The following is a 13571-nucleotide window of genomic DNA, read 5'->3' on the forward strand; positions in this document are numbered from 1 at the left end:
TTGATAGTTGCCGAAAAGAGGCTGTGGATGCAAAAGGGCGCTGTTGAGGCAACGTAGAACGCCGAGCTGAGCGGCTGCGGACGGGTGATCGCGAGCTGCGTATAGTGTTACTGCAGCACCTCTACCAATGCACACCAAAACGATGCGTTTCAACTGCTGCAGCAATGACTTCGTCTTACGAAGAGGCTAGCTGGCGAGGCACCTCCGCCACAAACTCGACGCTGGACGCCTGCACCGCTAGCGGCCCGTCTACGGATCCCAGGGCTGAGCTGACTCTCCTATCTTCCACACCGTCTAATTCGACACACCAGCGCGCCAAGCCTCACGTGGAGGTAATGATTGGACCGACGTACGCTACGACCAGTACTCCAGCATCTGTGCCCTTCCGATTCACGATAGCGCTGTCAGCATTGTTGCGCTGGCTTTGCTGCTGAGCCCGACCCGCGCAGGCTTGGTGGTGAAAGCTTCCTCCGGCTTAGCACGACCTAACCCGCCATGCGCGCTCCGCCAGCGCCCACCGTGTAACGCGCCGCTATGCGGTGCTATTGGTACCGTTGCTAGCGGACTCGAAGCGGAACCGTACTTGCTGGCCTGGGCCTCCAACCCTAAGATAGAACATGCGCCATAGCTTGCGGGGCTATCTCGTGTCGCGTGTAGTATGCGAATTGGGATTTGCATAAGAATCTCTGCAGGGCCGAAAACTGCTCGTATTTGTCTTGGTAGCCTTGTCCGTCTGTCTTTGATTTAACCTCGCTGCTCCTTTCCCGACCGTTGTAGTTGAGTTGTGGTTGTTTCTCGTTGACTTCGTGGGAGATTGGCATCATGGGCTGGACTTTTCACGGCCACAAACGCGATGTTGATGCGGAAAAGCATCTTAGACGGCTGCACAAGACAACACCGTTTATCGAATCCCCGCTAGTTGGTGCCGATCACGAACACCTCGTCTTCTCTCAACGGCACGAAGCAAATAGCGTGGAACTTTTCTTCGATTTGTTCTTCGTTGCTAATCTTGCGACTTTTACGGCCTACCACTCCATTACCGACATCGACTACCTGCTGGCATACATCGGTTTCTTTGGCATCTTGTGGTCGTGTTGGTTCCAGATCACGCTGCATGATGTACGCTTTGCGCGGGACTCGCTCTATGAGCGTGTGTGCAAGACGATCCAATTCATCGTCTTTGTCGGTCTGGCGCTAGTCGGAAGCCAGTTCAACCCAGCGAGCGCGAAAGGTCAAGGGAACAATACCGTAAGTTCATTGCCCAAATTGAGGAAAAGATATGCTAAGTCCCGTAGAACTTCCGTATCCTATGCTACACCCTAGTCATAAGCCGCGGTCTTCTCGCCATCCAATATCTAGTCGTGCTCTTCTTTACCTGGAGAGCGAAGTATACCAAGATCTACCTTCCTATCATTCTCATGTTCGCAGTCTATGCGATCGGCATGGGCGCATTCGCCGGGATGACACCCGCCTTCAAGGTTGAGGGCGACCATCGCAGACGCCTGGTCTACCTTGTTTGGTACGTCGTCATGGTAGTTGAAGCCGTCGCAGTCGTTGCTATATCTTGCTTCTGGCGCATGATGAGCTTCAAAAAGACACACTTGATGGAGCGCATGAGCTTATTGACCATCATCGTCATTGGCGAGGGTGCGATTGGTGTCACAAAGACAGTGAGCAGGATGATGGGTAAGCACGGATTGGAAGTCGAGGGGTGCTTCTTGATCATGTGTATCATCGTGGTTCTTGTGTTGATTTGGGCTCTGTAAGTACATGCAGGTATGGAAGACATGACACATGTGGGCTAACAATACTCAGGTACTTCGACAACTTTCCCCACGGTCACTACGGGACTATTCGTCAGCAAATATGGTCGCTGTTACACTTTCCCTTTCAACTCGCTATTGTCGGTGTCGTGGAAGGCTCGCAACAAGTTGCTCTGGCCCGCTACGTTGCCAAAAATACACGGAAAGTCACTACGTCCATCCTGCAATACTGCCAGACGGATCATCTTGACGGTCAACAACTTCAGGATAAGCTGCAATATCTGCTGGAGTACTTTGAGCTTGACAGCAAGTATGAGACTAAGAGCTTCTACAACCAAGCTCAGTCGGCCATCTGGAGTGTCGGTAACGCTACAAACATCTGCTCGCAGCAAAACACCACACAGTACAACATGGGCGAGGAAGATGACGACTGGCCCGGAGCACTCAAGAACGTATCTCACCTTCTCAACAACGGCCTATACACTGGTCTCGGCATGAAGATCCCAGTCGACAAACTAAAGGACTACAGTCCTCTCGAAGTCGGTCTCAAAGGTTTCGAGCTCGTCTATCTCTACTTCTGGTCGTCGTTCTGCCTCCTTCTCGTTTGTCTAATCATATTTCTTTTGTTGATTCGCCGTCACAAGGCCGACCTCTTCGACTTCACGTCTATCATATCGCGTGGTCTTACCCTCGGTGTTGGCGGCGCAATGTTGGCTCTCATGGCTGACACGGAGAGATTACATGCCGTCATTGAGTCCCCTGCGCTCCTACCAATTTGCGTCGTATTCCTCTTCCTCATCCTGGTCAGCGACAAGCTAAGCTCAATCTACTGCAACTGGCAACTCCAAAAGAGCGGGAAACCATATGCGTTGGAGTACGAAGAGCCTGGACACCACGGACACGGACATAGTCCTCATGAATCCGTGCACGAGACGGGTGCGGCACACGGGCATGTGCCGCACGACGCGGGGTTGGAAGAGATGCGCAATACGGCACGGTGGAGCACACGACCCGAAGACATGGTGCCGCTCACGGCACAAAGCACAGAATACGTCTCGCGGCCCCAGAGCTACGCTATGGAGCCGCTTGCTAGTCCGCCGATAACGAGCCCCCCGATGTCAAGCCACGATCCGCTGGCCCCCCAAGGGTATATGGGTCACGCGCCAGCCGGATATGCAGCCGTGAGTACGGGACAAAACTACGGTGCGTAGGCGATTATTGCGAACGGTGTGGTTCTAGATCTTCTTGTAGTTTTCTGGTCATTTAGCAAGCGCGGCGTTATCGTTTTGGAGCAGCGTCATTTGCACATCCGATATCCGGGGGACGGATGCGTCACAAAGATGGATATGGTGATATGGCGTTACTTGTTACAGCGTAATAATGAACTTTGCCACGGCGGGTTCAATAATCTTGAATGAAAAGCCTTTCAACCCTTACATAGCCCTAGTCACGATGATCATTGACGACGCTAAATCGACGGAACGAGATGTGTGGCGTAACGTCGACGCCTCACAAAGACGACTAACGTCGCTGCATCTTCAAATGTTTGGGAAATTCGCTCTTCAAACCGAATGCTATGTCACGGCGGTGCGCGGTGCGTCGTTGTCGTTGAGGTGGCACAATCGTGTTGTATCGGCCCCGAACATAGTGACCGCGTGGCCAACAAACTGCAACACCAACATCCAACTGTATGTGTCATTCCTCACTCTTGTTGTTTCCCGAGTAATACCGCGGAAAGACCCCACTATCACAAAGAGTCATGGCTGATAAGAACCCAGTAGTAGTCGAAGTGCAGACTGAGCTTGTGACGACTCACAAAGCTACACCCCCAGCATATCCATACGTTTTTCGCCGTGCCTATAGCTGCGGTCATCCTGACGAGTTCGTTCAAGTCTCAAAGCCAGCTGACCAGAAGGGAGTCTTACATACAGTCATAGATCCAAACCAAGTCGAGGGACAGAGTAAAGACTGGCCTAGATACACGCTGGTACGGTGCCGACCGTGCGCAACCAGGTTACGTGAAGAGCATTGCAAGATGCAAGAGAACGGAAAAGGAGAAAGAGTAAAATCCGTGGCGACTTACCAAGGAGAGACGATGCGTCCCGATCGAGGATTGCTAAGTGAGGCTCGATCAGGGTTCGAAGCTGCGTTGAAAGAATTGGAACGCATCAGTTGTTGTGGGGGAGAAGAGGACGAACAATGGCCATTGATGAATGAGATCGTCGGTAACGACGATGACTCTATCAGAGTGGTCAGGTTCCTTGATGGTCGTCGCAAGGTGGACTCGCCGGCATCTTCGCCTTCGCCGTTTGTCCACACCTTCGGCGACATGTGGCCTCTTCGGGGAGGCGGCGATAGTGAAGATATTGGCTGCTGGGCGAACTGCGAATCCTGTGGTGGAGGTCGCCGACGAAAGGATAGTGCTTTGGAGGTCCACCAGAACACCGCGCCGAAGTCTAAGAGCGACAAATGCACCGGCACGGAAACAGGGAAGCAACATGAATACCTCCAAGACCTCCATCTTGATGCTCCACGTACGCCAATGGTGGTCACCCTCGGCCCGACAAGCGACCTGGACTGGCTCAGGTTCTCCTACCTGCTCCGCAACAAAAACCTGAGTTTCGACGACATTGCAGAGCTTGTATCCCAGTATGCGCCCGATGATGGCAATCTCCCGGAAAACGATCTCGCGCAAGAAGAGGTTACAGCTGTCGGAGAATCGGATGCGCGTAATAGTACATGGCGGATTTCCGTAAGACGGTCGGGAGTTGTTGAATGGGACGTAGCGACCCTTGGGAAAGAAGGGCATGCGTCAACAATGAGTGGCATTGAAAACGAAAGAGTCCAGTCTAGTGAGCCAAGTTGCGGAGCGGAAGTTCTTGAGTCCAACGGCATAGACGTATGCCACCACGGTCCACCTCAACCCCGAAATCCTCCAAAGACTGTAAGGATTGATGGAGCGACGGAGCAGCCACCCAGACAGGATGACGTCGAAGATCTAGACCAATCTGATGAACGACGTTCCAGCGAAGACCATGAGATATCCCGATCATGTTTCTCATCCGATTCATCAGCTGACTCGGTCGACTTTTCGAAAGCGGAAATTGGTATTCAGGCGACCAAAATGAGACCTACCATGTTATCCTGGCTGAGGCCCAAGAGGAAATACGACAGCCTTCACGAGAACGCAAGACCAAACTCACCAGGTCCCAAGGAATCCTCTGTAGGCCTCTGGAAGCGTATCAGCAGAACGACATCCCATTCCACAATAAACACCACTCTGGTGGAGAAATTTGACCAGAAGCTGCAAGCCAAACTTTCCAATGCCAAGTTACGAGCTTCTGGCGCGAGCCAGATAGCACCCAACCACTGCCATCCTGCGTTCAGGGAACACGCCGACGCGTCAAACGCCCAATCAGATCTATCCACCTCAGCTCACATCCTCAACGCTATGCGAACCCTCAACAGCCATCGCGCCAGCCCAAAAGTACCCAGCGACACCGCCAAATCCCAACGAGGGAGTCACAACTCGAGCTTCAGCAGACCAAGGCCTTGCAGCACTTACTCCACCAACATCATGCCGTATGGTTTCCACCGGCCGTACAGGCCTAGCCCATTGAAGCACGTAACGCGTGTCACATCGCTGGACGTGAACAAAGGACTTCCGCCCCTGCCCCCGGAAGCGCGACGGCTCGCGCACCAAGCTTCACACGCGAAGTTGAAGGACCTGCAGGCTGTGAAGAAGGTAGATATCAGGAAGGCGATCAATGAGTATGTAGGTGAGATGGCGAAGGCGTATTGAATGATACAATCGTTACTTTCCCTTTGTTGATGTTGCTTGGTTCGCGTGCTTGCCTCGTGGACTGCTCGCGTGTGCTCGGCGATATCGGAGATCGAAGCTCGGAGTTATGCTTATCAGATCGCCCCATAGCAAGCTTCCGCGAGCTGGCTGAATGCTCATCCACCACCCCTCCCCAATGCCATCCAATGACTGCTCAATGCTCTTCAGGCGGATGCAATATGAGATACGGGTGACATCCGACATGGCCGACAGAACCGACGTGATCTGTCTATAAAGACGCGTTAACTCGCGCATCCAGAGCGCGTAACTAACCAGCAACTAACTTCCATACTTGAAGCTCTAGTAACATCCTCACCATGCCGCAGCCAGGGCAATCCCACGAAAAGGACCCACGATGGACAGCTGTTGACACCTACTCGTTCGGCCACCTCCACCCCTCCACGCGCACAACCCCCTCCCCATTCGCCCTCCAACACGCCCTCGACGCCTCCCAGAAAGCCGGTCTCCCAGATATCGCCGTCTCGCCATCCCAAGGCAAATACCTCCAACTCACCGCACGCCTCGCACGCTCCAAAAACATCCTCGAAGTAGGCACATTGGGCGGATACAGCACCATCTGGCTCGCAACGTCCAGCCCCAATGTGAACGTAACAAGCGTCGAAGTCGATATGCACCACTCCAATGTCGCACGGTCGAATATCCAGGCCGCGGGCTTGGAAGACAATGTGGACGTCATAGAAGGGCCTGGTTTGGACATTCTTCCTGCTCTGGCACAGCAGGTTAGAGACGGCAAGAGGCCGAAATTTGACTTCGTCTTCATCGACGCGGATAAGGAGAATAACTGGAACTATGTGGATATAGCGCTGGGTATGTGTGAGGCGGGTGCATGTGTTATTGTGGATAATGTGGTGCGGAAGGGGCAGTTAGCGGAAGAGACGGATGATCCGAGGGTTGCGGGGGCGAAGAGGGTGGTGGAGAATGTGGGGAGGGATGAGAGGTTGGATGGGGTCGTGTTGCAGACGGTGGGGGAGAAGTCTTATGATGGGTTCTTACTTGCTGTTGTGAAGTAGAGGGAGAGGTGAGGCCTGGAGTCTGTAGCATACATTATCATTATTCTTTCTACTACTGACGACTTATCTCTTCCTTATCAAGGCCTTTACTAGGGTATCGCCTCGACCCTCCACTACCACCGAATCTGTCGTCGCAGTATTGCGTTTAGGTCGACTCTCTAGGTCTTCAAGATGCTAGCGGCGACCAAAATCGCATCACTAGTCTTTTGCACCCACTCCTGCGCTAACTCCGCATCCTGATCAAACGTGATACTTTCCGTGATACCCGGGAACGTCACAGGCGCATATCCCGTATCGCGTCCAGGAGCGAAAATAGCGTGCTGATAGAACTCTCTGGTAGGCAAGCCACCCTGCGAGGTAAAGCCTCGGGAGAAATCTCTCGCCTTGTGGTTCTGTACAGTGATGAGCTCCGTATCATTCGCAGCAACAGCTTGATCTCTCAGATCGACAAACTCCTGGGCGGAGGTTTCAAATCGGGTGATAGCGGCAGTGAGGTTTGTAAGGTCAACGGTGAAGTTGCTGCTGCTGATGTCCGTTTCAAGAGCTTCCAGGTAAGTGTTGAACTCTGAGACGTAATCTGCTGGCTCGAGTGGCAGGATGGGGTCAGATACCATGTGGTACAAGAGGAGAGTGAGGAATTGGCCCATCGCCTTGTGAGTGACGAATCCAGGGTCTCCGAACGTGGCCATCCAGTGGTACGAGTCGTAGTTGCTGTGGTAAGGGTAAACGGGATCGTTTGGACCTAGAAATGAGTGTACGAAGTCAGTATCTGTCTCGCATACAGTTCGCAGAGGAATATTACTGACCACCTCCGGCACCCATATCGATGGATGCGATACCACGGTGAAGGAAAGCAGTGTAGTCGCTTCCGCTGCCTAGCACACCCACTTCGCCGCTCTCGTGCGACCAGACATCGTACATGGTGAGACCGGTGTCGTTGCGGTAGGGGTACACGACCTTCTTCATCAGGCTAGTGGCGATGGCGTGTAGGTCTGGGGTTGCGGAAACGTCTGGGATTGGTCCGCTGACCGCAACGTCGATGTTGAGGTAGGATACTGCGGCATTCTTCAGCCAAGGGATGTACTCCTCCATCCACTCAGTACTATGATTCATCAGTGCCCTGGCTCGTTCATGTGAGGTTGTAGTCTTACCTTCCAACAAGACCATACTCTTCGGCGTCCCAGCTGCAGAGAACGATTGTTCGCATTGGCTTCCAGCCTGTCTCGGCAAGAGCACCAAATGCCTTGGCAAGTTCAATGAGTACAGCAGATCCGGAGTTGGGGTCGGCAGCACCGCCAACAATCCAAGCGTCACGATGATTGCCCACAATGACGACCTCGTCTTCGTTCGTACCGTTGATGATACCTACTGCGTTCCAGATGGTACCATAGGTGTCGTTCATTACATTGCTCATTGAAAGCGATGCGCCGGATCCCTCGCCAGTGAAGTAGTCTACGCCGGGGATAGCACCAACCCAACGCGTCCTGTTGACTTCGGTGCCGTTGGTTCCAAAGCCGTTAAGGGCTTGGAGAAGCGGTTGAGCCTCAATCCAGGAAATAGGCAGGGAAGGAATCTGCGGGGTGATATCGGTGCGATCTGCGCGCGGGGAGTCTGGCTTGGAGACGTAACCTGGAGTAGTTGGGTCTCCTGGATAAGTTGACAAGAACTGGACGGATCCACGTTGAACGGTTGAAGGGTTCCTCGCTCCGCCGTAGGGGTATGGAGCCACTCCCTTCGCTGGAAATCGTCAATAAGCAGGTCTAGGAAGAGATCAAATGAGCTCACCTTCAGTCATGTTGCCATCGTCACCAGGGTCGGTGAAGATCACAGCACCAATCATGCCATGGTCTTGTGCATTCTTGACTTTCAGTCCACGGAATGGTCCACCGTATTTTGCTAGAGCGATCTTGCCCTCAAGCTCGACACCAAGAGCTTCGAGGCGGTCAAAGTCGACCTGCTGGCCTCTTCCGACGTAAACGTATTCTGCAGATGCGTTGCCTGTAAAGCTGTAGCCATGAAAGACGGGGACACTGTTGGGATAGCTGGTGGTCTCGTCCGCTTCCAGTACGTCTTCCATGAGGGTCGGGGTGTAAGTACTACCGTTGGAATAGGTAAGCTGTAGCGAGTTTGATACAGGATAGTTGAGGAAGACATCTGCGTCTCTTTAGTGCCTGCCGTAACGATTATGAACAGTTCCATACAGTACTCGTCGAGCCTGGACGTGAAGCCATATTCAGACCATTTGTCGGCAGTCCACTGTGCTGTGTCAAGGATTAGTTACATGTCGGATCGGCCCGGAAAGGTTTCAAATACCCATTGACTCGTTCTGACCGGCCAAATGCTGGCCATGGGCTGCTTTTTGTTAGCATACACTTTTCTGTCGAGCCTGAGAGCCATACTGTAGTAGTATGACCATTCCGATATCGAGACGGAATCAAACGAGTTCAGCAAGATCTCTTCATTGGGTGTCAATGCTGGAGGGAAGACGGATTGCCTCTTGACATGCTTATGCGGGTGATGGAAGAATGCACGTTCACGCTGGCAGGCTTGAGCGCCAATGGCAGCGAGCGCTAGAAGTGCCGTTCTCATATTGACTGACAAATGCATACTTCACAGAGGCAGAAGGGTACCGCACAATGGTAGGTCGCATGGTACTTTAAGTACTTGCAGACAGTTCCGTCGGCGTTCGGTACGATAACGTCAAGGTTTCCATTCCGAGGATAGCTGCTTCTACTGAGAGCAGGTGAGCCTGGCGAGTTCCCTGCTCTTTCGTGCCATCGTATCCCGACATGCGGGTAGCTGTAGCTGGACGCAGGCACTGCGTAACCGCGAGGTATACAGGCAATTGGCTAACGCACTCCGGAAGGTCAGAGAGATATGAACGCGGGGCGGAGCATTAAGGTGCTTGGCAGAGAGCAATGACGATATACGTGGTGGGGTAGCTTCTGGAATGAGGAAGAGATGCCGCTTCGATGCACGTATCTTCTGCGGTCAAAATCTGACGGTCAGATAGCAGATCGGAAAAGCGCGGATACCGATGCGACAGTTCCGTGCACGTCGCCAGAGGCTGACCCGAAAGCCGTCCGAAGAAAAGTAACGGTGGTGGAAAGTATAATATGGTTCTGCGTAGACGGCACAGAGCAGAGGATGGCCGGGTGAAGTTGAATGCGGGGGAGTGCGGAGACGCGTGATGGGCGCGTCTTTATTCCGCGATGCACTTGGCAGCGTAGAAGACACAGAACTAGAGCTCAGGGACGATGCGCGGAGAATCTCACTTAAATATTTTGTGCGGTCCATCAAGGTGCCATCTTACGTCGTAATGCGATAACGCGCAATGTTCGTGAGGGCGCAGGAGTCGAGTCCGAAAGTGATCTGCGGCTAGCACGCTTTTGGGCTTAGTCATATCGAAAGGCGGGTGAACCAATGCAAGAGTGCACGGCGCAACATGTTCGGCGAAGACTGCGTCAGTCAATAAACATTGGGCTGCCGGCAGCGCAAACACGACGGCAACAGGAAGGCGACAAAGGATACGAACCACTGACCGTCGCATTGATAGCGACAAAGCCAGCCGCACCTTCTCTGTCTGAGACTCGTCTCCTTTGTACCTTCCTTGTCACCAGTCGCTCTTTCAACTATTGCCAGCCGCCATCATGGACGTCTTTCGGTCGCCTATGCGCATGATCCCGCCCCTCACACCCCGTCGCGTCCCATCACCAGCCATGTCACCCGCCGGCAGACGAGGCAGGACGTATGGCAGCTCGGAAGAGAGCCGTCTCCGCGACCTGTCACCCGAGACGACCCTCCGCGCCTTCACACAGAAGCCCATGCCGTTCGACACAACACGCGACGAATACAAAATATTTTCCTGCATCGAAACCCTCACCGCCGCCGAGAGAGACTTGGGATCGCGCGTTGCCAAGGCTGCGCAGCGGCTGAAGATATGGTGCGCCGAGATTGAGCAATGGGGGTGGTCGGGCAGCTTCGAGCAGCCCAGCGCCCAGGTCTGCGAGGAGAGGAGGCAAAGCATCGAGCTGCGCATTAGGGAGCATATCGCTGATTCCGACATGGGCAATGTCATGCCGCCATTAGAATACTGGGGTTCGATGCTGTCGGTCGAGGTGGAGCAACACGAGGCGCGCCTCGACGACATCGCCGACGAGATGCTGAAGCTTGACGTCGAAGAGCTGAAGAAGCATGTGCTGGATATGCACCCGGCAGGCAGGTCGAGGCCGTCCTCCGCGGGCTACGAGGCCAACCGCCAGCACTACAAGGTCATGGACGACTTCTCCTTTCTCATCACCCAGACCCTACTATCCGCCCTACCGCACCACGCCCAGCTCAAAGCCCGCCTAAGCACATGGACCGCCCGCGTCTCCATCCTCCGCGAAGCCCCCCGTTACACCGGCGAACTCGATACGGCGCAAGAAGCTATGCGGCTAGGCTGGGATGCCATCGAGGCGCCAGCAGACACGTCCGACGCTGCATTCGAGCAGTGGAAAAAGGCAGTAGACACCATATCGCTTGTGCTTCATCAGAAGGTCAGCGACTTGGGGAGGCAACTAGACAAGATGCTCGATACACTCGAAGGACAGGAAGACAGTCTACCCGAGCACTGGATAGATGTCTTTGAAGCTACAGAGGATGACTATGGGCGCTGGAAACACGAATCAAGAAGGAGGGTAATCGATCTCGAGGTTCGGAGACGGGGGGAAGGATTTAACACTATCGAGAAGGGCGCCCCTGAACCTGCGCTACAATCAGAGCTCGACGCGAGTACGACTGCGCATACAGGTGGCGAGCGAGTATTAACAATTGCATCCTCATCAGTCAATGCTGGTAACGATGTGTCCATTGTCGCACCCACTGCAGCTGTGCAATCCGCTACAACGTCCAGATTGGAGGCTCTCAATGCTCGAATCGACTCTGTCGCATCTACGCTCCAATCGCCACCACCCAAGCTTTCTTCGCAGAGCAGCCGCCACAACGCCATGCAGGATGACTACTTCAGTGCGCCCCAGCGTGGGATCTTCTCTGGAGACTATGCCATGAACGCATCGAGTAGCAGCAACTCAACACTTCATACCTCTATCGGTTCCAGCAACGCACGACAAGTCTCGGGTGAGACCGATGCCACCGATCATGGTCTGGTACAAGGTTTCGCGTCACCATCGAAGTCCCCTACTGCAACTACACATGTAGAGAAGATGAGCTTCGAATCAGGACCGGCATCTGGTGACGAAGACTCGGAGTTCGAAGAAGGCGACACTGTTGTACAGTACGATCTTGATGAAGGCCCCGAAGAAGACGCTGTTCATACAGAGACTGACGACCATGTATCCCAAGCATCTTTACAAGGCAGGCCCAAACCTTTGGCGCTTTTCGGCAATCCCACGATCACAAAGAACGATGGACAGGACAGCCCCGTTATGGAGCCTCCTCAAACGCCGCGATCATGGAGGGGCAGTCTTAGTTCGCTGTCCACAGACATATCGCCAGATTCAAGCCCACCTAGTACCATCGAGGAGTCTCCTTCGGTCAGAAACGCCACTAACCGTTCTATGAGAGCGCCGCGTCCTGAACTGAATGCAGCCATGGCGAAGCGTCGACCAGTCAAGACTACCACCACGGCTGATGACACATCAAGCGCGCCATGGCCACCAACGCACTTTGCTCAGAAAGCCAACAACAGCGCTGAAGAACTTGAGCGAAAGATCTCCGACATTCTGACGACCATTCCCGCCCATATTAGGCTCAGGTCAGGCCCAGGTCCCGACGCACCCGAGGTCAAGTCGGCTCGTGGCCTTCTTGCGAAGAGTAGTCGTGGGTATCTACGCGCAGCTCGCTCAGTTAGCGGCTTGAAGTCTCCTGAGCTCACCCTGTCCCCTGCAAAGACTGAGTTCGAACTGAACAACGCTGCAGCAGGACGGAGGTCAGCTGCAGCATCAAGGGGCGACAACGACATCAAGCTGTACCATCTCACCCAACCAGGCAAAGAACAGCCCATCAAACTGTTCATTCGCCGCGTTGGCGAGAACGGCGAACGTGTCATGGTGCGTGTCGGAGGTGGTTGGTCTGACCTAGGCGAGTACCTGCGCCAGTACGCCGAGCACCACGGTCGTAGAACAGCAAGCGAAGGCAAATTTGAGGTATTGGGTCTGGAGGTGAAGAATCCCGATAGTTCGCCGACAAGACCAGACAGCAGAGCGAGTAAGATGGAAAGACGCATCAGTGTTGGCTTTCCCCTGGCCAGCCCATCTACCACACCCGTCAAGTCATCTGGTCTAGCCTTTACAAGTGACGAAGCGCCACCGCCGATGCCCAGCTTTATTCCTGGAACACCAGGTGCCACTACTGAAGACCCGACGATACCCTCGACGACATCATCTCGCAGTTCTTGGCAGGGTAGGGAAGTCGGAATGGCGGGCCCGTCAGCCAAGAAATTGGATCTCAGCGGCGAGAAGTTGGAGTGGATTGAGGGCATGATGAAGCAGGCTCGCACCGTGAGCAGCAACGTCATCACCTCAAGCCATCCAAATTTCGAGCGCACCGACAGTAGGAGTGACAGTCGCCCTGGCAGCGCTGTAGGAGGAAAGAAGACAGAATTTGGTGATTTAGGCAAGGTTGGTGCGACCAAGCGTGTCTTTATGAAGGGTGGTAAGCCCGGTTTGGGCGATCACTAGGCGAAAGAAAAGGAGAGAGAGAGAAGAGGTGGCTTTTAATATTCTACATTGATACCCTGGGCCTATATATTGTATTGTACGTTTTCTCGTTTGTTTACGGTTGGTCGGTTTGGTTTGGTTTGGTTTGGGCGTATGGTATCGCAGAGCAATGCCATTATAGACGGGCAGGCTTCGCAGCATATCTTGGCTGAGGTGCATACCCCACGGCGTTATTTGGGATTCATAGATGGTGGTGTCACTAGCAAGTGATGAAGGG

The 13571-nt window shown here is 53.8% G+C and overlaps 4 protein-coding genes across 4 annotated transcripts; 3 read left to right on the plus strand and 1 right to left on the minus strand.

The window, feature by feature from the left end:
• Nucleotides 1-822: 822 nt before the first annotated feature.
• On the plus strand, nucleotides 823-2974 carry J4E93_005929 (uncharacterized protein; the record flags this gene model as incomplete). The annotated part of the gene is made up of 3 exons (XM_049343847.1): nucleotides 823-1248; nucleotides 1296-1762; nucleotides 1816-2974. 3 exons carry the CDS (start codon nucleotides 823-825, stop codon nucleotides 2972-2974), a joined length of 2052 nt encoding a protein of 683 aa, XP_049199080.1.
• A 1118-nt stretch (nucleotides 2975-4092) lies between these two features.
• J4E93_005930 (uncharacterized protein) lies at nucleotides 4093-6508 on the plus strand (the record flags this gene model as incomplete). The annotated part of the gene is made up of 3 exons (XM_049343848.1): nucleotides 4093-5534; nucleotides 5909-6432; nucleotides 6489-6508. The coding sequence occupies 3 exons, from the start codon at nucleotides 4093-4095 to the stop codon at nucleotides 6506-6508; spliced, it is 1986 nt and encodes a 661-aa protein (XP_049199081.1).
• A 285-nt stretch (nucleotides 6509-6793) lies between these two features.
• On the minus strand, nucleotides 6794-9242 carry J4E93_005931 (uncharacterized protein; the record flags this gene model as incomplete). Its single annotated transcript, XM_049343849.1, has 7 exons — nucleotides 6794-7377; nucleotides 7442-7737; nucleotides 7787-8372; nucleotides 8421-8789; nucleotides 8837-8896; nucleotides 8949-8987; nucleotides 9035-9242. The coding sequence occupies 7 exons, from the start codon at nucleotides 9240-9242 to the stop codon at nucleotides 6794-6796; spliced, it is 2142 nt and encodes a 713-aa protein (XP_049199082.1).
• Nucleotides 9243-10285: 1043 nt separating this feature from the next.
• Nucleotides 10286-13315, plus strand: J4E93_005932 (uncharacterized protein; the record flags this gene model as incomplete). Its single annotated transcript, XM_049343850.1, has 1 exon — nucleotides 10286-13315. The coding sequence occupies one exon, from the start codon at nucleotides 10286-10288 to the stop codon at nucleotides 13313-13315; it is 3030 nt and encodes a 1009-aa protein (XP_049199083.1).
• Nucleotides 13316-13571: the final 256 nt, after the last annotated feature.

Source organism: Alternaria ventricosa, assembly GCF_023758065.1.
Source record: "Alternaria ventricosa strain BMP 2768 chromosome Unknown scaffold_9, whole genome shotgun sequence".
NCBI lineage: Eukaryota > Fungi > Ascomycota > Dothideomycetes > Pleosporales > Pleosporaceae > Alternaria > Alternaria ventricosa.